General features: G+C 50.0%; 2 protein-coding genes across 16 annotated transcripts in view; both read left to right on the top strand.

The window, feature by feature from the left end:
* LOC127464000 (class I histocompatibility antigen, F10 alpha chain-like) overlaps positions 1-25,038 on the top strand; it is a 189,835-nt gene that overhangs the window by 125,497 nt on the left and 39,300 nt on the right. The window lies entirely within an intron of this gene.
* The window catches only part of LOC127464006 (gastrula zinc finger protein XlCGF7.1-like), a 118,585-nt gene that overhangs the window by 85,585 nt on the left and 7,962 nt on the right, over positions 1-25,038 (top strand). The window contains exons 2-3 of one of the 6 annotated variants that reach the window (XM_051774108.1): positions 3,698-3,776; positions 3,921-4,185. The exons of 2 other annotated variants lie outside the window; for them this stretch is intronic. In XM_051774108.1, the coding sequence (XP_051630068.1) occupies positions 3,725-3,776; positions 3,921-4,185 (317 nt within the window). In that variant the 5' untranslated portion in view covers positions 3,698-3,724. 3 more of the 6 variants (XM_051774107.1, XM_051774109.1, XM_051774105.1) reach the window with 3 other exon arrangements.

Raw genomic sequence — 25,038 nt, 5'->3', positions numbered from 1 at the left:
GAGCCCTGCACTGATATTGCCAGTCTGACTGCCCAAACTGAACAGAGCTGAAGATTCCTGCCAGACAAAAGGTGGCAGGACAGAAAGCTCTTGCTGCCCATGGAGTGCCCAGGGTGTCCCCCCAACTGCATGTGAAACCCGAAGGTTCCAGGCTTTCTTTCCTGGGGGAAAGGCCGTGACATCCCAAAGAGTCCCGTGGCAGACAGGTGGGGCTGCACTGTGGGGGTGTGAGGTGTTGGTTCTTTGGTTTCCAGGGGCTATTCCAGAATGGAGAGGACAGGCTGTGACATCACAATGGGGCCCATGGCACACGGGTTGGGCTGCATTCTGACCTTGTGGGGTGTTGGTTCTTTGGTTGCCAGAGCCTATTCTGGAATGGAGAGGACAGGCTGTGACAAGAAGTGCCTGTCAGAACTGCAAAGACGCACAAGAATCTTCTGTGGGCATATTCTCTGTTCTGCCCTGCAGACCCTTGTGCTGGGGTCAAAACTCAGCCTCTCTGCTTCCCTCTCCTGAGGGACTTGTTCTTAGACATCCCTTTCCCCTACGCTCCTTTCAAAAGCCCTCCTGGCAATTCCCAAGCCTGTACCCAGCTCTCATCCCCTCTCTGTCCTCTTCCCACTCCCCTGGTCAATCCCAACATCCCAGGACAGGGATCCCAGTTGCTTGGCTGCACTCCCACCTAGTTCCATATGCTGGGCCATGATATCCCAGCACTGGAGCAGCCAGGTCAGCAGGGGCTCTCCCAGCTGGAGGCTGAAATCTTTTCACATCTCTCACAGCTCAGCCGGGGATGGGGATCTGGTGATTACCTCTGGCCCTGCCTCTTGCTCCTGTTCTGAGGGCTCTGCTTCCCCTTCATCCCTCACTAACTGAGCTGATTTGGTCTTGGATTTCTTCTGTAGAGGGGCAGCTGCTACTGGCACAGGTTGTTCCTCTGCAGTTTGAGTGGCCACGGTACCTCTTGGTCTCCTTTCCTCCTCCTCCCCCTGAGGGCACTGGGTCTTAGTTAAACAAGATTACAACTTAGAAATTAAGAGACTTCAGGTGGAAGTGTGGAAAAGGAAAAGAAGCAGCTTTTTATTAACAAAATCTGAATAAACAACAAATGGTGCAACCAAAAACTTTCAGAAGAAACAAAACCAAGTCCCAAATCCCCAGGTGGGGGGGAGGAACTGTCCTGGCAGTTCAAAGCTCTCTCAGCCCCGTGTGCTCGCAGCCAGCAATGAAGGAGTCCCTTTTCCCAGGGCAGTCCCCAAAGCAGAACACCTCGCTCCCAGATGGGTCGGGCTCTCTCTCTCTCTCGGTCACTCTCCACGAGGTGTCCCGTGGGGAAAAAACTTCCTGTCAGGAAAAGAGAACAAGGTGGCCAAAATCAGCTCCCGCTCTGTCCGGTCCCGGACAAACCCCAAAAGCCCCCGAACAAAGGACCCCCCGCCCTCCCCGCGGCCACCGCGGTGTCCCCGAGAGCCGCCCTCCCCCCACTGCCCCTGCCCAGTGCCTGCGGCTCCGCTCCAACCCACCCCATCCCGGGAGACACAGATGGGAATGGGGGGACACTGGGAAACAATTCCAACACCTCTTTTCACACCTCTGACACCTGGTTCCCAGACATTCCCAAAGAAGGGGCTTCCCGTGGCCTCGAGCCAGGGACCCACCTTTGTATTGAACCAACTCCTGGAGAGACACGTTCCCATCCCTGTCCCCATTCCCATTCCTGGGGTTCCCATTCCTGTCCCCATTCCCATTCCTGGGGTTCCCATCCCTGTCCCCATTCCCATTCCTGGGGTTCCCATTCCTGTCCCCATTCCAGTTCCTGGGGTTCCCATCCCTGTCCCCATTCCCACTTCCTACTGTGCCAACCTGCTCCCAGTGTCTCCGTTCCTGTCCCCACTATCCCTATCCTGGTCTCCCATGTCCCCATTCCCATTCCCGGTGTACTAATTCCCATTCCTGGTGACTCCAACCTGCTCCCAATGTCCCCATTCCCATTCCTGGAGTTCCCATGCCCATTCCTGCTGTCCCCAACCTGCTCCCAGTGTCCCCATCCCTAATGTCCCTAATGTCCCCATCCCTGTCCCCAATGTCTCTATTCCTATTTCCCTATGAAAAGAAAGTGGGATCAGCACCCGTGGCACAGGATCCCCGGAATGCTGCCGGGCGGATCCGTGCCCCTTGCCGACCTCCATCCCGGGAGTTACCGGATCGGAGCTTCCAGACACCGACTGCCACGAGGCCGATGATGATGATGATGGCAGCGATGACGGACACAGTGTCCTAGTTAGAACAGCTGGGACCGATTCCTCACTGGATGGGTGTAGCCCAAAAGTGTGTATTTTATGGCCTTCCATGCCATTTTCCCAGGAACTGTTGTCGGGGGGGGGGGGGGGTCTGCGAGGTGTGGGGGGTGCTCCTGTCCTCATACCCTTTTATGGAATTCCCCGCTCTGAGAATCCTCATATCCTTTTATGGAATTCCCTGCTCTGAGGGAACGAACTGAGCATCCTTTTATGGAATTCCCCACTCTGAGGGAAGAACTAAGCATCCTTTTATGGAATTCCCTGCTCTGAGGGGAGGACTGGGCATTCCTGCCTGAACTGGAGAATATATAAACCTGGAGTTTCAGAACCTTTCCACCACTCGTGGGATCGAAAGGAAGGCTACAGCTCACCACTCTCAACCAGACTGAGACCACCACCCTCAACTGGACTGCAATCACGACTCCTGACCAGATTGCAACAGCTCTCCCACCAGCAGGTTTTTTTTCCCTCTCCCTTTACTTTGGACTCGGGGGGGCCCAAGGAAAACCATGCTCCAGGGTGCTGGGTTATACATTTGGGTTTTGTGGGTTAAAACCAAATTGCTTGTCTGTATAATCAGACTTATTGGGCAAGGGGGGCCCAAGGGGGGGGCCCAAGGGGGGCCCAAGGGGGGCCCAAGGGGGCTGGTCCAGGGGGGGAAGGGCTGCGGGGGGTGGATCCCGGAGGAGGAAACCCTCCAAAAGCGGCGGCCCAGCCGAGGGAGGAGCCGAGCGGGAGCACAAAGAAGAGCAGCCAAAAGGTCCTGGCGGTCGCTGGGCAATGGCGGGGGGGGCGAGAGCGGTTTGGGGGCCCCCGTGAGAGCCGGGGGGAATCCCGGTAGCCGCGGAGTGGGGAGAGCGGAGAGGGGCGATCCCGGAGCTGGGGGACCCCCGGAATGCTGGAGGGGGGGAGCAGAGAGGGAGCGCCGGGCCCCTTAAGCGGGGGTCCCTGGGAGGGGGAAGGCCTTGGAGTGTGGAGAGGAGGGGGGGCCTTGAGGCGGGGTGGGAGCTGAGAGCGCCAAGAGGTTTGCGAGGGTGGGAGCCGAGAGAGGAGGGCCGGCCGGCCCCGGGAGGCAGAGTGGGGAGAAGTGAGCCCTGGGACCCCCCTGGCAACACTAAAGGGGACCCCGGAGAGTGGGAACCCCCCAGAACTGCGGGACCCCCGACAGCCCGGAGAAGGGGACCCCCAATGCAGGCAGAAGTGCCATCAGGCCAGACAGGGGACCCCCCTAACCCCAGAGAGCAGAGAGGGGGAACTCCTGGGAGGGGAATTTGGGCTTAATGTTGGTGTTTTGGGGGTTTTTATGGGCACAAGATGCCCGGTGAGTCCTAGAGCTGGACTTGGGCAGGAGGAACCCCCAAGGCAACGCGCTCACCCCTTGTTTTTACCCCCATCAGGATTTCTGCTTCCCAAAGCTTGGGCGGATGGAGGAGGAGGCTGTGAGGAAGAGGAAGATGCCTTGGGACCCCCAGGCAGGTGAGGAGGAAGTCAGTGCCCCTTTGGGTGGGTCTTTTGTCTTTTGTGGCCGTCCTGCCGGGGCCGGAGTTGGGGGGATGTCCTTGGGCTTCCCTGTGGGCCGGAGGCAAATCCCCTGCGTGTCCTTGTTGGTTCCTGCCCCAGGCCCCGAGGTGAGGCCGGAGAGCGCGGAGGACAAATCCCCCCGGCAGAGCCTGGTGGGAGAGGCCGTTTTGAAGGGCTCCCCGGCGCAGGAAGGCAGCGGGGAGGAAAAGGGCCGGAGATGCCCCCGCAGGAGGGGCTCCAAAGCCAGCCCAGGGGGCTGTGAGGAGGAAAGAGCCAGCGTGTGCCAGGAAGGCGGCCGGAGCTTGAGGCGGAGCTGCGAGCTGGTGATCCCTGAGCAGCCTCCCAGCAGGGAGAAACCCTTCAGGTGTTTGGAATGTGGGAAGAGCTTCAGCAAGAGATTCAACCTCCTGAGGCACCAGCTTGTCCACACTGGGGAGCGACCCTACACGTGTGGGGAGTGTGGGAAGAGTTTCAATGACATCTCCACCCTCCGCAACCACCGTCGCATCCACAGTCGGGAACGGCCCTTCACGTGTGGGGAATGTGGGAAGAGCTTTAAACTGAGCTCCCACCTTCTCAGCCACCAGATGATCCACACTGGGGAACGGCCCTACACGTGTGGGGAATGTGGGAAGAGTTTCAAACAGATCTCCGCCCTGCTGCGACACCAGATGATCCACACTGGGGAAAGGCCCTACATGTGTGAGGAATGTGGGAAGAGCTTCAGTCAGAGCTCCAACCTGTTCCACCATCAGATGATCCACAGTGGGAACGGCCCTACACGTGTGCGGAGTGTGGGAAGAGCTTCAGGGACAGCTCCAGCCTTTGCAAACACCGTTGCATCCACACCAGGGAATGGCCCTACAAGTGCTTGGAATGTGGGAAGAGCTTCAGCACAAGCACCAAGCTGCTCAGCCACCAGCACATCCCCACTGGGGAACAGCCCTACACGTGTAGGGAATGTGGGACAGCTCCACCCTCTACACCCACCTTCGCATCCACATCAGGGAGAGGCCTCACAAGTGTGGGGAGTGTGGGAAGAGCTTCAGGCAGAGCTCTTCCTTGACTTCCCACCAACGGTCCCACCGGTAAGAGAAGCCCCGAGTGCCCCGACTGCGGGAAGAGCTTCGGCCGCTGCTCCAACTCCATCAGCCATGGGAGGACCCGCGTTGGATGATCCACAGGGACCCCCGTCGGGCACAGCCCTGGTGTGCTGGTTTTAAGGTAAACCAGCAGGGGAAATGACAGTGGTGACATCACAGGGACATCGATGACATCACTGAGACATCGGTGACATCACAGGGACATTGGTGAAATCAGGGGGACAGCGGTGACATCACTGAGACATTGGTGACATCACAGGGACATCGGTGACATCACAAGGACATTGGTGACATGACGGGGACAGCAGTGACATCACAGGGACAGTGGTGACATCACCAACGGGTTAATTTTTTTGTGAAAATCTCCTACTTTGGGCAATAAATTCTGGCTCCTCCTCTGGCATCCGGCAGTTCCTTCCTGGGAACCAGGAATGGGAATGGGGACAGGGGGAATGGGAATGGGGACACCTGGAATGGGAATGGGAACACCTGGAATGGGGATGGGAACATTGGGAGCAGACTGGGAACAACAGGAATGGGAATGGAGACATCAGGAACTCGGAATGGGGGTACCTGGATTGGGAATGGGGACACCGGGGAGAGGGATGGAGACACTGGGAGCAGGTTAGGGACACCAGGAATGGGAATGGGGACACCAGGAATTGGAATGGAGCCACCAGGACCTGGGATGGGAACACCTGGAATGGGAATGGGAATTCGTGGAATGGGAATGGGAACACCTGGAATGGGAACGGGAACATAGGGAGCAGAATGGGGACACCAGGAATTGGAATGGGGACACCAGGAATGGGAATGGGAACACCTGGAATGGGAATAGGGAAAAAAAGAGGTGGGATGGGAACACCTGGAATGGGAATGGGGACAATAGGAATGGGAATGGAGACATCTGGAATGGGAATGGGAACTCCTGGAATGGGAATGGGGACACCTGGAATGGGATGGGATCAACTAGAATGGTATGGGAACACCTGGAACAGGAATGCAAACCCGTGGAATGGGAATGGGAACAGCCGGGCCCGGGCTGTGTCCCTGGGGAAACAGGAGGCCAGGCCCAAAAGAGTTAACTAAGAAATTGGGGCCTGCTAACAAGCTACCAACATCCAAGACCATCTGTGCTCGTTCTGTTCTACTGACTGGAGCAAAGCTTCAGAGAATAGTACAGGAACATGTCCTAGGCCTCGAGGGGATAAATTAGAGAGACAGCAGGATCAGGGAGACATTGGAATAGGAGGAATAGGCCGGGAGCCAGGGCTTTTTCCAAGCTTCAGTGAGCGGGTCAAGAAGAATGGAAGAGAAGGAAGGTCAAGCTGAGGAAGATGAGTTGAAGCCCCCAGAGCCATGGAGGAAGAGTGGAAGTACCCTCAGGATTGAGGGCCAAGAGAAACACCGCCCCAAGCCCTGCCTGAGCTCCACCTCTACTCCACCTGTTATTAATATGCAGAGATAGATGTTGTAATCACTTGAAATGCATTTAATCCCAGCTGAAGATTGGATAAAAATGCTGATTTTGTGTGAAGCCTTCGAGCAAGTTTGTCCAGCGCCAGCTGGCTTACTCCCAACGTTGAATAAACAAATACCTTGCTGCTTAAAGATAAAAAAGTCTCTGAGCAGTTTCTCGGACCGATTTTTCGCATTCAGCGCCCAGTCAGTCCCAGGATGATCCCAGTCACTCCTGGTCTCTCCCAGATGCTCCCAGTTTCCTCCATGTGGTCCCACTCATTCCCCAGAAGTTTCCCCCAGAAGCTTCCAGCATGATCCCAGTTGCTCACAGCCACTTCCAGTCATCCCCAGTGCACTCCCAGTTGCTCCCAGTATGATCCCAATCACCTCCTGCATGATCCCACTCACTCCTGCTATGATCCCAGGTTGACCCCAGTCACCCTCAGTGTGGTCTCAGTTGCTCCCAGCATGGGCCAAGCTTCTCCCACCGTGATCCCAGGATGATCCCAGTTGCTCCCAGTTGCCCCTAGCACAGATCCAGTCACTCCAAGTATGATGCCAGTCCTCCCTCCTGACAGTCCCAGTCAATCCCAGTTGCTTTTATTGTAAATCCAGTCACTGAATTCCTTCCAGTTGCCCCCATCCCGGTCCTAATTCCCCTTCACATAGTCCCAGTCACTCCCAGTACAGTCCCAGTAACCCCCACCATGGTTGCAGACACTCCCAGGATATCCCAGTAGAGCCCTAAGCATGCTCCTAGTCCTTCCCAGTCACTCCCAGATGCCCCAGTAACATTCCAGTTTCCACCAGTATGATCCCAGTGACTCCAAGGCACTCCCACTATATCCTATGTGGCCTCCAGTTGCTCCCAGTAGCCCTCAGTGTGGTCCCAGTTGCTCCCAGTCTGATCCCTGTTGCCCCAGTTCTGGTCCTGGAGGGTCCCAGTGTGCTCAGATCCTGCTCCCGGGGGGTCCTGCTGGGTCCCAGTCCTGGTCCCGGTGTATCCTGGTGTCCCAGTCCATCCCTGTCTGTCCCAGTCCATCCCAGTCCATCCCAGTCTGTCCCAGTCTGTCCCAGTCCATCCCAGTCCATCCCAGTCCATCCCAGTCCCTTCCCAGCCGTTTCCCAGGTCCTGCCCCCCCGCCCCCCAAGATGCTGATGGGGTCGGGGCTCCGTCTTTGGCTTCGTCTCCCTGGGCCTGCCTGGAATGAAGGGGCCGCTGGGACACTGCGGAACCTCCTGAGACCAAAGGAACCCCGGGAGAATTTGGATACTCCTGGAATCAAGGCACAACTGGGACACTGCAGGGCCCTATGGAAAAAAAGGAACCTTGTGACACTGCGGAATTCCTGGAATCCAGGGGCCTTTGGGACATGGGGGCCTCATGGAACCAAAGGAACCCTGAGGTGTTTCCAAAGGTCATGGAATCAAAGGGCCACTGGGACACTGCAGGGCCTCTGGGAATTAAAGGAACACTGGGACACTGGGGCAGGACATCCCCCTGCAATGGCACCAAGACAATGCCCCATTTGCAAAGGGGTCAGTGCTGAGCTGAGAGGGGGCCAGGCCAAGGCAGGAGATGTTGGACCCCAGACTGGTTTCACCCCAAATGAAGTCCCTGATGGTGAGGGACGCCCTGGAGTCCAAGGACTGTCAGTCCATGGGTTTCTACCAGAAAGGGCCAGTCCCCTTTTCCAGGGGCAGGTTCTTCCAACAGAACCCTTCTTGGGGGTGTGTGTGGAGATTCCTGCCTTGGCTGGGGACCCCCCCAAGGTCACTGCTGGAGGTTGAGAGCAGAGATCTCCCCACGAGCGCTGGTCTGGGGGAGTGTCAGAGACTGGAACAGTTAATGATTTCTGCATTCTAAGAGACTTCTGCAGGCTTTTGACTTTCTGATGGGCAGCTGGGCCCATCCCCCCTCCTCCAGTGCAGAAGATGTCAAGCCCCCAAAAGGCGGGAAGAGCCGAGTTTACCACGCCCTCCACATGAACTCCGCGCCAAAAAGGGGGACACCCCCCTATGGAAACAACTCCCCGCCTTGGGGAGGTGCAAAGGATATGGATATTGACTGGTGACTTTGGGGGTTTGGGGGGGATTTTTCCTTCTTCTCCCCCCACCGCCTGCGGATCCAGACCATTGCTTTTTACATGGTTGGATCCAGTGGGCGGTGACTATTTACGTTTTTACCACTCTTTTCTTTTCCTTTTTCTTGCTCTCCCTTACTCTTACCCTGTCTTTCTCTCCCCTGTGCATTTTGCTCCTCCCCCGAAAGGTTGGCCTTGTTATATGACAGCCCCCAAAATGCTGCAATACCTGTTGATACAAAATTGTTCAAATAAACCTTGTCAATCTGTTTTCAGACACCGATTATTCAGTGTCGTTTCACTTTAATCCACCCCAAGGGAATTATTGATAAAACCTGAGTTACCCCCCCGCCTTTTTCCTGGGGGGGGTTGTAACAGTCACTGCTGTCCCTGTGATGTCACTGCTGTCTTTGTGATGTCACTGGTGTGTCTGTGATGTCACTGCTGTCCCTTGGATGTCACCGATGTCCCTGTGATGTCACCAATGTCCTTGTGATGTCACTGCTGTGTCTGTGATGTCACTGATGTGTCTGTGATGTCATTGCTATCCCTTTTATATCACTGCTGTCTATGTGATGTCATCGCTCTCTCTGTGATGTCACTGCTGTCCCTGTGATGTAATCACTGTCTCTGTGATGTTACAACTGTCCCTGTGATCTCACTGCTGTCCTTGTGATGTCACTGATGTCTCTTCAACCAGACTGCAACCACCACTTTTCAATCAGACTCTGACCACCACTGTCAACCAGACTGCAGATCACCACTCTTGACCTGATTGCACCACCACTCTCACCAACAGGGTTTTTTTCCCCTCTCCCTTTACTTTGGGCTCAGGGGGCCCAACAAACACCACTCTATTCATGCCCCAGGGTGCTGGGTTAGACATTTGGGTTTTGTGGGTTAAAAGCAATTGTTTGTCTGTATAATCGTACTTATTGTGTTATTTTATTAAATTGTTATTCTGATTTATAATCTCTCCTTTGAGTTGAGTTCATTTCCCCTGCTGGTTTTCTTTTAAACCAGCACAATCAGACTGCTCAAACTACCGTGGTATTACTCTGCTCCCCATTGCTGGCAAAATCCTGGCAAGAATACTCTTGATCAGATTAATATCTGCTATAGCAGAAGGAATTCTCCCTGAAAGCCAGTGTGGTTTAAGAGCCAACAGGAGCCCCACAGACATGGGATTTGTTCTCAGACAACTGCAAGAGAAGTGCAGGGAACAGAACAAAGGTCTCTATGGAACCTTTGTTGACCTCACCAAGGCTTTCAATACTGTGAGCAGGAAAGGTCTGTGGTAGATTTTGGAACGTTTAGGTTGTCCCCCCAAGTTCCTTAAAATGATCATCTCACTCCATGAGGATCAGCACGGCCAAGTCAGATATGGCAATGCACTCTCTGAGCCCTTTCTAATAACCAATGGTGTGAAACAAGGCTGCGTTCTCGCTCCAACCCTATTCACAATCTTTTCCAGTAGGATGCTCCAAATGGCCACGGCAGACCTCGATGATCAGGACGGGATCTACATCCGATACCGTACTGATGGAAGCCCTTTCAACCTAAGGTGACTGAAGGCCCACACCAAGACCTTAAACCATCTTGTCCAGGAGCTGCTTTATGCTGATGACGCCGCCCTCGTCGCTCCCACAGAAGCAGCTCTGCAGCGTTTAACATCCTGCTTTGCTGAGGCTGCTGAGCTCTTTGGGCTGGAAGTCAGCTTAAAGAAAACAGAAGTTCTCCATCAACCTGCACCTCAGGAAGGCTTCCATCATCCCCACATCACCATTGGCCAATCAGAGCTCAAATCAGTCCAGCAGTTTAATTACCTAGGGAACCTCATCTCCTCGGATGGTGAGATTGACAGAGAGATGGACAACAGGTTAGCAAAGGCATAGAGAGCTTTTGGAAAACTCCATAAAAGAGTTTGGCGAAATAAACACTTGAAGAAAAGCACCAAGATCAGTGTTTACAGAGCCATTGTGCTGTCTACTCTCTTATATGGGTCCGAATCCTGGGTCATCTACAGCCACCACCTGCGACTCCTGGAACGCTTCCATCAACGCTGCCTCCGTACAATCCTAAACATCCACTGGTCAGATGATGTGACCAATCCATCTGTTCTAGAACAGGCAGCAGTCACAAGGATTGAGGCCATGTTGCTGAGAACACAGCTGTGCTGGGCAGGGCACGTCTCCAGGATGAAGGACCAACCACCCCCTCCCTAAGATCGTGCTCTGTGGTGAACTTGCCACCGGCTGCTGCAAGAGTGGAGCCCCGAAGAGGAGATACAAGGACTGCCTGAAACAACATCTCAGCCTTGGCCATATTGATCTCCATCACTGGTCTACTCTGGCCTCCAGTCGGGAGGTCTGGAGACACCCCATCTCTAACGCTGCTGCTTCCTTTGAGAACGCAGCAGGATCAGCATCGAGGAGAAAAGACAACGCAGAAAGAACCGTGTCCTGTCGGTCCCATCCAAGGAGTCTTTCTGCTCTGCCTTTTGCAACTGGACGTGTCTATCTCGTATTGGCCTCTTTAGCCACCAGTGTGCTTGTAGCAAATGTGGGCAGAGCCCTTCCCACATCTACCTTTGCGAAGCCCAGCCATGATTTTGGATATTAATTTGGGAGTCTGGACTCATTGGTTTATTTGGTTCTGGAACTGGTATTTGGTTTATTTGGTTTTGGAAACAGGTATTTGATTTATTTTGTATTATGGGTAAATCAGGTTGCAAAGAAAGAATCTTGAAGAAATCATTTCTGGTATTTTGGATATTAACTTGTGATTTCTGGACTTATAAGTTGATTTGGATTTGGAAACTGGTATTTGGTTTATTTTGTATTCTTGAACAATTAGAAACAAATTGGGACCCCTGTGGAGGGACAAAGCTGTTGATGCTCCAGAGGTTCCAGGACCCTGAGGATTCCAGTGCCCACTGAAAGTGTTATTCAGGGAGATCCTCTCAGTCCCTGGATGCAGGGAGTTCCAAATAAGATCCCTGGGATTTTATTAAGGCATTAAAAGGTTTATAAAAGGTATATAAAGGTATATAAAAAGTATATAAAGGTATATAAAAGGTATATAAAGATATATAAAAGGTGTACATAACCAACATAGAAATGGAGCTCTATAATATAATATGATTGACTTATAAAAAGTTGTGATAGAACTGTAAAAGAAGAGGTGTGATGCCTCAGAGCTTTTTGGGCTGCCCAGGGAGGTGGTGGAGTCAGCGTCCCTGGAGGTGTTTAAGCAAAGACTGTCCATGGCACTGAGTGCCGTGCTCTGCTTGACGTGCTGGGGATGGGGCGTAGGCTGGACGCCGGTTGATCTCACAAGTCTCTGCCAAGCTCAGGGACTCTGGGCTTCTGTGCCACCCCAGCCTTTGGGGACAGCGTGCTGGTGGCTCAGAGGCTCCGTCCTTGCCTTGCCTTGCCCATCTCCTGGCTGCCAGGCAAGGGCCTTGTGACATCACAGCCTCTGTGGAACAGCGCGGGGGCTGAAAAGTGTCAGTGCTGCGTCCCCGTGCCCAGAGCCTGGGCAGAAGTCGGCTGGCAGGGACGGGCAGAGACTGTGCAGAGGTGTCAGCTCGTCCCGCAGCAGCACCATGCCCAGCCAGGGCATCTCCTGGCTCCTCAGGCTCTCGGTGCTCCTGCTCTTGCCTGGCCCACTGGAGCCTTGCAGCCGTGCCACAGGTGCCATTGCTGAGAACCGGGGTTTGCCTTGGATGGCCCCTTGCCAGAAAAGGCAGGAGAGGCTGGAGAGAGGGGAAGGAGGGGGGTCAGGCCGCTGGGATGGTGCCGGCGGGCCGTGAGCCCGAAGCCAGCAAGGCCTTGGGCCCACCCGGTGTCAGGGGAGGACTGAGAGCCCCCAGGGAGGAGGAAAGCTGGGCAGGCCCCAAGGCTCCTGGGCCTCTTCCTTGGCAGCCCTTTGGCCAAGGCCCCCAGGCAGAGGTGGGGCTCAGCCCCTGCCCAGCAATGGGGCACAGGCTGAGCCCCAGGGACACCAGAGCCAGGCGGCCTGAGCTCTTCTTCCTGCAGCGTCTGCCTGGGGCAGCCCAGCCAGGCCTGAGTCTCTGCAGGAGAGGCCAAGCCCAGCCAGAGAGGGCTCAGCCCTCTGAGGCTGCACTCACTGCAAAGGGAACAAAACATTGGCCCAGAGGACATCCTGCCCCCAAATGGAGAACTGGAAAGGTCAATGTGATAAGTAAACTAAAGAAATTTGCTGTTCAAGAGATAAGTTAGTTAAATTGTTATATTGTTAAAAGTTACAAATAAGGTGATTGTGAAACCTTTAACCACAAGTCTAATTACTACAGAACACAACGCAGAGTACTATTCAGTGTTTTTAGAGTTGTTTAATTAGTGTTTTGAAGCTGTTTGTTACAGGACTATTGTAAAGGCAAGCCACGAGGAGCCCTGTGACTAGATGACATCACTCTATGGAAAGCTCCAGAACCACAGTCCCATAGAGATTAATGACTCTGATATCGTTGGTGGAAACCCCTCAGCAACGACGACGCTCACAATTAGAGACACCAACCACAGATCTGCCCACGAAAGAGGAACCAAGCAGGGAGCAGCTCGTTAAAGCACAGCCAATGGACTATTGACATGACTTAGGGGGGTGGTGTCTACCGAGGGTATAACAGTTACTGTTTCGGTTCTCCATTTTGCGGACTGTGGTGGAGCAAGGGTCTCCCCGGTCGCCCGGCTAGCCGCTTTTGCTTGTTAGCTTTAATAAACTCCTTTTTCCTTGCAACCTAAATTATAGCCTCCTCGTTTTCTACCTATTACAATTGGTGCCGTGACTCGGATGGAGACCCCCTGAGTGATCGAAACACTCTTGGGGAGGGCGCCCCCGTCCCATTTTTGGACGGCCCCAGGAGATTCTGTCATTCAGCCTCTCCATACCGATCAGTTTATTGAGGCAAACAAGCAAAAGAAAGTTGGGTTTCTGCAGGTCTCCGTAATTTTCGCATGCGAATCCAGACAACACCTAGCTCAAGGGTAGCTAGGAACTGATGGTGAGCTCTGTTTGAGGGCAGCAGCCGGTTACAGGCGAGGTGACTGTGAGTTGTCTGGTTGGGGAAGGGCCGCTCCAGTGCTCTGAGCACTGCCGGAACGAGCGAAGACTCATCCACGGAGAGGTGAGTATAGCGAACCCCCTGGTGGTTGGGAGGGGGCCCTGGAGTGTGCCTGTTTGAGACGTCCACTGAGGACGAAGCAAGTGCGGACCTCTCAGTAGTGCGGTTTCTGTAGCCCGCGAGGGAGCAGACCACGACCAGAGGGAAGCGTTTGTGATTTGAGTGATTGTGTGTGTGTGAGAAGGCACTCCAGAAGATGGGTTTGGGGAAGAGCAAGGCTTCCCCACCCATGGGTGGCTGTAAGGTAGGGCAGCCCAGTAAGTCCTCTGATGAGGCGCAGCTCCTGAGGTCTGGTGGTTCCCGAGGAGGAAAAGGACTAAGGAGCAGAATCTATGTGGCGAAGAAGTGCCCTCGGGAGAGTAGACAGTTTGCACTAGGCAGCTGCAGCTCCCAGAGTGTAAGGAATCGTGCTAGGGATATACCTACCGAGAAGGGGAGTGATATTGAGAGTGAAACTAGAATAGACTCCCTGGATGAGAGAAGATTTGAGAGATGTGACTTTGAGGCTAGGTTGCAGGGCATTCCATCTAATAGCCCACTAGGAATAGTGTTGAGAGATTGGAGTAACAATCCACATACTCTCGGAAAGTCGAAGAACAAGATGATTTATTATTGCATTGAAGTGTGGGGAGGTAGGCAGATAGGAGATGGTGTATACTGGCCTATCTATGGTACTTTAGAAGGTTTGATTTGTGAAATCTTGAATTACTATGTTAATGATAAAAGACCTTATTGTCTGGAAGAGAGCCAATATGCTGTTATCTGGCTGGGAGCGAGTACACCTGCTCGGTTGTTTCCACTAAAAGAAAAAGGGAAGTGTGTGGATCATAATAAGAATTCTGAATTGTGGAGTTCACCTCCACCTTATATTCCTCCATATAGTGAGGATAGTAAAATGAAACCTAGTGCTCCAACGGTGTTAGAGCCCGCCATTTTACCCGAACAAGGGCGGGAGACCGCCATTTCACATACACAAGGGCGGGAAATTTTTATCTCACCAACAGAAGGGCGGGAATCCGCCATTTTATCTGTGCCAGGGCGGGAATCCACCATTTTATCTGTGCCAGGGCGGGAATCCGCCATTTTATCTGTACCAGGGCGGGAATCCGCCATTTTATCCGCACAAGGGCGGAAGTCCTCCATCTTGTTATCCCCCTCCACACCCCTATCAGCCGATAGGGCTAGCGAGTCATTTTTAACCATTGACTTGGCAAGGACTCACACAAAAACTGAACACCCCCCTCTACAGTCGCAGTTATATCCCCTGCGAGAGACAGCGTTACCCGGGAGGCAGGGAGGTATAGGATTTGTATCGGTGCCCCTTAGCTCCGGAGAAGTCCGAACTTTTAAGAAGGAAATGGGGAATCTTTTAGAGGACCCCATAGGAGTCTCCGAAAGGTTTGATCAATTCTTAGGGCCTAACACCTATACTTGGGATGAAATGCAAGCTATATTAGGCATTTTATTTACAGTGGAAGAAAGGGGAATGATTAGAACAGCTGGCATGAGGAATTGGGATAGGAGGCATCAGCAAGGTCCAGCTGCTGAGACTAAGTGGCCCCTTGAAAGGCCTAATTGGAATAATCAGAGACCTGAAGATAGGGCTCTAATGGATGATCTAAGGAGTATGATTGTTCAGGGAATACGGGAGTCTGTCCCGAGAGGACAAAATATAGACAGAGCATTTAAGGAATATCAAAGGAAGGATGAGTCCCCCACAGATTGGTTGGAGAGATTGAGAAAGAGTTTTCAGTTGTATTCAGGGATGGACCCTGAAGATGATGTTATGGGACAAGCAGTACTTAAGCTCAGGTTTGTCCAAGGATCTTGGGAGGATATTAGGAAGAAGTTAGAAAAGAATAGAGATTGGCAAACTAAAGGTTTGGATTTGTTGTTGAGAGAAGCTCAGGAGGTGTATGTTAGGAGAGATGAGATACGAGAAGAAGAAAGGCAAAGAAAGAAGGAGGATATGCAGAGGAAACAGACAAGGGTTTTGGTAGCAGCAATTAGAGGAGAGCAAAACAATAACAGAGAAAAGGAGAGAAAAGAGTCCTTTAGGCTTGATGACAAGACACAACCCAGCAGAAGTAGGAGAATAAGTTTCAGAGAAGTTGAGTGTCATTATTGCGGCCAGAGAGGACATATTCAGAGAAACTGCAGAAAAAAGCAGAGAGATGAGCAGATCTTTTTAGAAGATTAGAGGGGTCAGGGGCTCTATCTGCTGGGGACCCCAAAGAACACAGAGCCCTTGATAAAATTGAAAGTGGGTCCTCAGCAACAAATTATGGAGTTCCTTGTGGACTCTGGAGCAGAAAGATCAACAGTGCAACAACTACCTCAAGGATGTGTAATATCATCCGAAAAAGTCCAAGTAATTGGAGCAAAAGGGGAACCTTTTAAGGTACCTATGATTAAAGATGTTGAAATAGAAGCTTCTAATAAGTTTGCCTTGGGAACCTTTCTGTTAGTCCCAGAGGCAGAATATAATTTATTGGGAAGAGATTTGATGGTGGAGTTAGGAGTTAATTTAGAGGTCTCAAAGCAACAATTGAAAGTAAAAATCTATGCCCTTACGGCAGAAGATGAAACCAAAATTAGCCCAGAGGTGTGGTATACTCCTGACACTGTAGGGAAATTAGGTATTGAACCATTTGAAATATCTATAAAAGATCCGGATAAACCAATTAGAGTAAAACAGTATCCAATTCCTAGTGAAGGAAAAGTAGGCCTTAAGCCTATCATAGAGAGACTGCTGGCAAAAGGACTATTGGAATCTTGTATGTCTCCTCATAACACGCCCATTTTGCCGGTGAAAAAGCCGGATGGGACTTATCGATTGGTGCAAGACTTAAGGGAAGTAAACAAACGGACGGTGACAAGATTCCCTGTGGTTGCTAATCCATACACTTTATTGAGCCAAGTATCCCCAGAGCACCAATGGTATAGCGTAATAGATTTGAAAGATGCCTTTTGGACGTGCCCTCTTAAGGAGGAGAGCAGGAATTATTTTGCATTCGAATGGGAGGACCCTGATACACATAGGAAACAGCAGTTGAGATGGACAGTTTTACCCCAGGGATTTACAGAGTCGCCAAATTTGTTTGGGCAGGCTCTGGAACAGTTGCTAGAGTCCTTCAAACCTAGAGAGGGTACAGTGTTAGTGCAATATGTCGATGATCTGCTGATAGCAGGGAAAGATGTTGAATCTGTAAGAGATGAAAGCATTAGGCTCCTGAATTTTTTGGGCAGTAAGGGCCTAAAGGTGTCTAAACCCAAGCTGCAGTTTACTGAAGAGAGAGTAAAGTACCTGGGACATTGGCTGAGTAAAGGATGTAAAGGGTTAGACCCTGAAAGGGTAGAAGGAATACTGTCCCTACCTGCACCTAAGAGCAAAAGGCAAGTCAGGCAGATACTAGGACTTTTGGGATACTGTAGGCAATGGATAGAGAACTATAGCAACAAAGTAAAGTTTCTATATGAAAAGCTGGCCAAGGAGAAACTAGTGAAGTGGAATGATGACGATGAGAGTAAGTTAGAAGCATTGAAAGAGGATTTGATAAATTCTCCAGTGCTTAGCCTTCCAGACACCAGAAAACCTTTTTATCTGTTTGTAAATGTAGAAAATGGATCAACTTATGGTGTATTAACTCAGAAATGGGCAGAACATAAGAAGCCTGTAGGATATTATTCAAAAATCCTGGATCCAGTCAGCAGGGGTTGGCCCACTTGTTTACAAGCTATAGTAGCTACTGCGCTTTTGGTGGAAGAGGCTGTCAAAATCACTTTTGGGGGAGATCTAAAAGTATATACTCCTCACGATATCAGAGGGGTACTGAAACAAAGAGCAGAAAAATGGTTGTCTGATAGCAGGCTGTTGAAGTATGAGAGTATCTTGTTGAATACTCCTAAGCTGGAGCTAGAAGTAACTCATTTACAGAATCCAGCTCAATTTCTGTATGGGGAACCCCAAGGAAATATAGTACATGATTGCATCCAAGTCATAAGTCTTCGGACAAAAATTAGGGAAGATTTAGAAGAAGAGGAGTTGGATGCAGGAGAAAAGTTTTACATTGATGGTTCATCCAGAGTAGTAGATGGAAAAAGGAAATCAGGCTATGCCATAGTAGATGGAGTTACCTTTCAAGTGAAAGAATCCGGATCTTTGTGTAGTACTTGGTCAGCTCAAGTATGTGAGCTCTATGCTCTGTTAAGGTCTCTTCAACTGTTAAAAGGGAAGGTAGGAACTATATTCACAGATTCAAAATATGCTTTTGAAGTAGTACATACCTTTGGAAAGATATGGGAAGAAAGGGGACTAGCAAATGCAAAAGGAAAAGGGCTAGTTCATGAAAATCTAATTCGAGAGGTGTTGAGAGCTCTGAGAGGCCCGAAGCAGATTGCTGTGGTGCATGTGAGAAGTCATCAGAAGGGGTTGAGAGTATCAGCCAGAGGAAACAATTTAGCTGACGCTGAAGCAAAGAAAGCAGCTCTGTTGGTAGTGAGTGAACAGGAGCTAGGAAGTGAACAGACCCCTAAGTCTTTTAGCAATCAAGAAAAAGAAAAATTGTTGCAAGTGGGGGCACGAGAAGAACAGGGAAAGTGGTTGTTACCAGACGGGAGAGAAATAATTCCTAAAGGCCTTGCCCGTCAAATTATGGATAGACTGCATAAACAGACTCATTGGAGTACCCAGGCTTTAGTAGATCATTTTGAGAATAAGTATGTATGTGTCGGAGTATATGATATAGCTAAGAAAACCTTGGAAGGATGTCTGACTTGTAAAAGAGTGAATAGAGGGTATTTAAGAGATAAAGTTAAAGGAGGAAGAGAATTAGCTAAAAGACCATTTGAAAGTATTCAAGTTGATTTTACTGAATTACCAAGAGTAGGTAGGCATCAGTATTTGTTGGTGTTGGTAGACCATCTAACGCACTTTGTGGAAGCTTTTCCTACTACTCGGTGTACAGCTAAAGTAGTATCTAAAGTCCTATTGGAAGAAATTGTACCTAGGTATGGTGTTGTCACTACTATAGATTCGGATAGGGGGACTCACTTCACTTCCAAAGTAATTAAAGAAGTAACTGAGCTGCTAGGCATCAGGTGGGAATATCATACCCCTTGGCACCCTCAAAGTTCGGGAAAAGTAGAACGAATGAATGGGGAAATTAAGAAACATTTAACTAAATTGATGTTAGAAACTAAGATGAATTGGGTAAAATGTCTTCCCCTGGCATTACTCTACATTAGAACCCAACCTCGTACAGATACAGGTATTTCGCCATTTGAGATGCTATACGGTATGCCTTATGAATTTGGGACCCCAGTAGATCACCCTAAAGTTGAAGACATACGTTTAAGAGAATATATTATTGAATTAATGAGGAGGAGACAAGAATTGAAAAAGAAAGGGTTGGTAACTCAAAGACCTCCTCTAGACTTAGCTATCCATAGAATCCAACCTGGTGATCAGGTGCTAATTAAAACCTGGAAAGAAACTTCACTAACTCCACAGTGGGAGGGGCCATTTGTCGTTCTTCTCACTACAGATACCTCAGTAAGGACAGCTGAACGAGGGTGGACTCATGCCTCACGAGTGAAAGGACCGATAGAAAATTCGGAGTGGAGAGTGACTTCAAATCCTGGAAACTTACGGTTGAAAATAAAGAGAGTACGGCCTGAAAATGAACTTTGAAGAAGAGAGAGTAAGGCCCAGCCTGTATTCTTTTTTCCAGATACCACAAGGACAGACTCTAAGGAGGTCGTATTATGTTTCATGGAACTTAGAAGGAATCCCTGAGCAGACTGGAGGTTCAGGACTATATAGAGTAGTTGGAACTCAAACAGTTTTGCCTTTTTGTTGCGAGGTGGAAACAGATGTACCAGGCGGACGCGATCCACATGGAATACCTTGCATAAAACATCCCGGATCTACCCATTACAGCTGGGTGGTGTGTAAGTGTAAGAAATGCGGTAAACAGTGGCGCTGTATTTCGTTAAGAGGGCAACCTTGTTGTATGAAATGCAGAACAAGTTCTACTGAGTCTATAAGTGAACAATTAGCTAAAGCTGAAATAATAAAGGCATTTTGTGGTTGGGAATGGTTAGTCCCAGAAACTTGGGAAGTGTATGAATATAATTGGAATAGGGCACTAATAGAACTGTGCCGTGCTAGATTCTCGTGGAAATTGGAGAAACCAAGTCGGAGGAGATATATTGACTTATTGGGACTACTTGACAATATTCAAAAACTCAATATAGAAGAGTCCCAACCTGAATCAGTGACAGACAATAGAGCAAATTAATCAGTATTCCCTGAAGAATACCTCTGCTGCTAAGAAGAGCTAGAACCTCGTTGTTCCCTGCACAGGAACAGACGAAGGAAGGCAGAGAGGTAAGAGTGTGGGAAATAAGGATCACTGATAATACAGGGATGGGACTCAAAAACAAATTGGAGCAAGAATTGGCAATAATCATTGGAGTAATAATTTCTATAAGCTTTCTGGGACATGCCCACCAACCATTCGAATGGACCATAATCCGGTCAAAAGATTCTAAAGTTGTAAGAAAAATGATAACTACTATAAGTCCTAAGTTTAATGTAACTGTTTGTGATCTACTTATGGCCACTATACCTCAGGAATGTGGACAGGGAGGAAGAAAGCCCTCAGTGACAGTTAACAAAGGAGCTACATATTGGTGCCCGACCTCTAACCCAGGAAAGTCTTTTTGTAATTACCCAGGACATTATCATTGTGGGTATTGGGGCTGTGAAACCATAGCTACTGCTTGGAGGCCGGAAAAACCGGATAGGTATTTACGAGTGCAGTGGGGACCCCCACATTGTAAACCACCTGCTCTTGGAGGACTTGTCCTCCCCAATGAACCATCTAACTGTGAATATTTACAGGTCCAGATTCTCAACCATGAAGATAAGGGATGGTTGACTGGCCGGACATGGGGAGTAAGGCTAGACCGATTGTCAGCAGACCCGGGTGAATATGTTACTATAAGAAAACAACCACTAACCACATATTCTCAGTTCCTAGGACCCAATTTGGAAATAAAAGAGCCCAAAGGAAACAATCAAAAGAAAGAAAGGGAGAGAGAGAATAAAATTCTCATCAGACCAGTTCCACAAGACTTGAAGAGTACCCAAATTCTCCCCACCAAGCCAGTAAAAGAGGACGAGGTATCATATGGTGGGATTAAATCAATGCTAAATATGGTAGAGTCATCTTATAAAGCAATTAATTATATAGATCCTGAGGTGACAGAGTCCTGTTGGTTGTGCTACAATGTGAGACCTCCCTTTTATGAGGGAGTAGGGTTGAACCTCACCTTTAATTTTAGCACTGAGGATAACCCAAATCAGTGTAGATGGGGAGAAAAGGAAATAGGTCTTTCCATGTCGCAAATCAGCGGACAAGGGGCATGTATTGGGAATGTTTCACCAAGCAGTAGAGATTTATGTGGTATTGAAGTAAATAAAGTAGAAGAGGGAAACAATAAATGGGTCATACCACACCAAGGCGGGTGGTGGATTTGTTCAAAAACAGGTCTGGTTCCATGTGTGTCCGTCTCTGCCTTTAAGCGAAATAATGAGTTTTGTATTCAAATAACAGTGCTACCTCGCATATTATATCGTTCTGAAGAATCTGTTTTCGAATCTTGGGAAGTGAGTAAACATACACTACAAAAGCGAGAGCTGGTGAGTGTGACGATAGCAATGATATTAGGATTGGGAGCTACGGGAACTGGAGTTGCTTCTTTGGTCCAACATAGTCACGGACTAACCGCATTAAGAACAGCTGTAGATGAAGATTTGGACCGGATAGAGAAATCTATATCCTTTTTAGAGACCTCTCTAAATTCCCTTTCAGAAGTGGTTTTACAAAACAGGAGAGGATTGGATTTGCTGTTCTTACAACAGGGAGGATTATGTGTAGCATTGGGTGAAGAGTGTTGTTTTTATGCCAATCATTCAGGAGTTATCAAAGATTCAATGTCTAAATTACGTGAGGGAATTTTACAAAGAAAGAGGGAAAAAGAGATCACTCAAAGTTGGCTAGAAAATTGGCATAATCAGTTCCCATGGCTGACAGCCCTGATCTCAACCCTGGCAGGACCGTTGGTAGTGCTGTTTGCTTCCCTAATTTTCGGACCCTGTATTCTTAACAAAATTGTTGCTTTTGCTAAAAATAGGATTGATAAAGTGCAATTATTGACCATGAGACAACAGTATGAAGATATGAGTAGAAGGTCTTCTGATGAAGACCAAGCTTCTCTTTTAGAAGCATCTAGAGAAGCAGCAATTAGACTTGACCAGTAAATTTATGAGGAAATTAGGAGGGGGGAATTGTGATAAGTAAACTAAAGAAATTTGCTGTTCAAGAGATAAGTTAGTTAAATTGTTATATTGTTAAAAGTTACAAATAAGGTGATTGTGAAACCTTTAACCACAAGTCTAATTACTACAGAACACAACGCAGAGTACTATTCAGTGTTTTTAGAGTTGTTTAATTAGTGTTTTGAAGCTGTTTGTTACAGGACTATTGTAAAGGCAAGCCACGAGGAGCCCTGTGACTAGATGACATCACTCTATGGAAAGCTCCAGAACCACAGTCCCATAGAGATTAATGACTCTGATATCGTTGGTGGAAACCCCTCAGCAACGACGACGCTCACAATTAGAGACACCAACCACAGATCTGCCCGCGAAAGAGGAACCAAGCAGGGAGCAGCTCGTTAAAGCACAGCCAATGGACTATTGACATGACTTAGGGGGGTGGTGTCTACCGAGGGTATAACAGTTACTGTTTCGGTTCTCCATTTTGCGGACTGTGGTGGAGCAAGGGTCTCCCCGGTCGCCCGGCTAGCCGCTTTTGCTTGTTAGCTTTAATAAACTCCTTTTTCCTTGCAACCTAAATTATAGCCTCCTCGTTTTCTACCTATTACAGTCAAGAATAAAAAAGTCACCCCCCTCCATGGTTCAAGAAATGTTCAGACCTCTTTCCTAAAAGCATCCAGCACTCGGGTCACCCAATTTTCTCTCTGACAAGGGGTTTTCCATCGTTCCCCTCAATTCCCAACCTGCCCAGTGTTGGAGAACAAAAAACTGAGTGGGAACAATTTCAAGCATGGTGCAGAATTTACAACCCAGAATGAGACATTCTACACCTGAATGGACATTACTCCACTGGACTTTACCTTATTATACTGGATATGACATCACCCTGGATTGGACAGTTCATCCCCAGTTATCCCCAGTTGTCCCCGGTTTATTATTGTACTGTTATACTGTTGTCTGTACCCCAGTTGTTGTTTTTAAATTATCCACCATATTGTCTCCCTCATCCCCTCACAGTTTTCCCCTGTTTTCCCGCTCCCCTGCGCCTGATTGGCCACTAAGTGCTGCAGTGCAGGGAGAGCTGCCATTGGCCCGTTTCCCCGGTTACATCAAAACTCCTCCCCTCCTTGCCCGGTTACCCAATCACGTTCATCCCTGAGCTGTCAGTCTTATGCTCCTCCCTAGTCCAAACTCCACCCTTGAACCTGCCCTATATAAGTTACTGTTACCCCCAATAAAATCGGCATTGCTTCACGGGACCTCTGCTGTGTCCTGAACCCTTTTTGCAGTGCCGCGTCCCCATTCCTTTGCCCCGCTGGTCGTGGCAGCCCAGGATCACTTTTGGGGTCCCAACCCCCACTTTTTCCCCCCTCTCCCACCCCTTACACATCATTCCCCCAATCCCCAGCCCCCTCATGCTCAGTTTGGGGGTCCCACCCTCCCCTTTTCCCCACTCTTCTGACCTCTCCCTCCCCTTTCCCATCAGCCCCCAATCCTCATTCCCCCTCCCCCTCCACTTTTGGGGGGTCCCACTCCCCTCCCACTCAGTTTGGGGTCCCACCACCCCTTTTATCCCCTCTGACTCACCAATCCCCCTTCCCAACGCCCCCTCTCACCCGAGACCTCCTCACCTTCAGCAGGGGTGGCTCCCAGTAACACCAGAGCCCATAAATGTCCCCTCCAAAGGGGGTTAGGTGGGGTCCTGGGTGGACTCTGAGTGGGTTTGGGGGTTCCTTGGGGGGCTGTGGGGTGGTTTAAGGGGGTCCCAGCACACTTTGGGATGCGTTGGATGCCGTGTTGGGGTGCAGATGTCCCCCCAAAGCTCCCCCAGAGCAGGGTGACACAAGGGGGGGAGGGGGCACAAAGGTGCCCCTATTCCTGATCCATCCCGGAGCAACCACACTGGGGGCAACTGGGATCGTACTGGGAGCAGCCGGGCCCCTGCTGGGTTTATACTGGGATTGTACTGTGAGTGAGTGCAATAATACTGGGAGTATGTGAGAGGGACTGCAGCCATACTGGGGATGACTGGGATCAAACTGGATTCATTGAATCCCCTGGAAGTGTCTGGAATTTACTGGAATCATTGGGGGTGACTGGACTCATAGTGGGATCATACTGGGAGCAACTGGGACCATGCAGGGGCAAGTGGCATCCTCCAGGTAGTGCCTCCCATTTCTGAGGAGAGAGTAAAATAAAAAGCTCCTCACCCCCCCCACAGCTATTGGAGGGCCTTCAGCCTGGAATGTGGATGTGCTGGTTGGTTCTTTTGTGTGGGTCAATCACCCAAGGCAGAAACTCACCTCCCCCGTTCAACATCCCCCCTTACAGCAATGCAGGGCAAAGAAAGATTCCCTGCCTGGGTTTTTTTGAACAAGTAAACCTGTGACAACCTCCCAGGCTGCTGAGCAGGGACAAGGAGGCAGTGAGGCCCCAGGGCTGCAAGGGTCACTTGTCTCCTCATGGTGGGACCGTAAATGGGCAGAAAAGAAACCCCCAAGGCTCAATTTGGGAGCAATAGTGGGCAGCCATTCTTTGTTATCAGCCCCTCACCCATGGGAGGATCTTCCCCCCAACCAGGAGTGTGCCCCGTTCTCCCCCAGGGCAGCTGAGATTTACTCACAATTCTACATATCCAGCAAATGTCTTACATATTCACTCCTTCCCTCAGAAAGATCACACCCATGGGAATTAGCTCAGAGAGGTCCTTCTGAAGTCCTTCCAAAGTCCTTATTTGGTCACTGGGGGTCTTCTGGTGGCCTCTTGGTGGTCTCTGGTGCTTGTTTGGAACTTGAACTTTACTTGACCTTGTCTGTTGAGCAGAGTATTTACAGCTGGATACAGAGGACCCTTGTTCAGCATCTCTTCTCCAAAACCTTATGTGACAACCACCCCAACTGAAAAGCATTCAGAAACTTCCTGATTTTGTAACTCCCCTGCCAGAAACTTCCACTGCAAAGGCCCGTGGAAAATTCCCGAGCAAGGGAGAATTCCTGCTCTCAGGAGAGACCCCGCCTGGTTTGACAGGAGGCCTGGGAAGGACCCCCCTGGCAGAAGCTTTCCCCCCAGGCTCTCC

The sequence above is a fragment of the Manacus candei genome, unplaced genomic scaffold (assembly GCF_025592945.1).
Source record: "Manacus candei isolate 608988 ecotype Guabito, Panama unplaced genomic scaffold, ASM2559294v1 h1tg000185l, whole genome shotgun sequence".
Lineage (NCBI taxonomy): Eukaryota > Metazoa > Chordata > Aves > Passeriformes > Pipridae > Manacus > Manacus candei.
The sequence above is the reverse complement of the archived record's forward strand: the minus strand, read 5'-3'. Positions and strand labels throughout refer to the sequence as shown.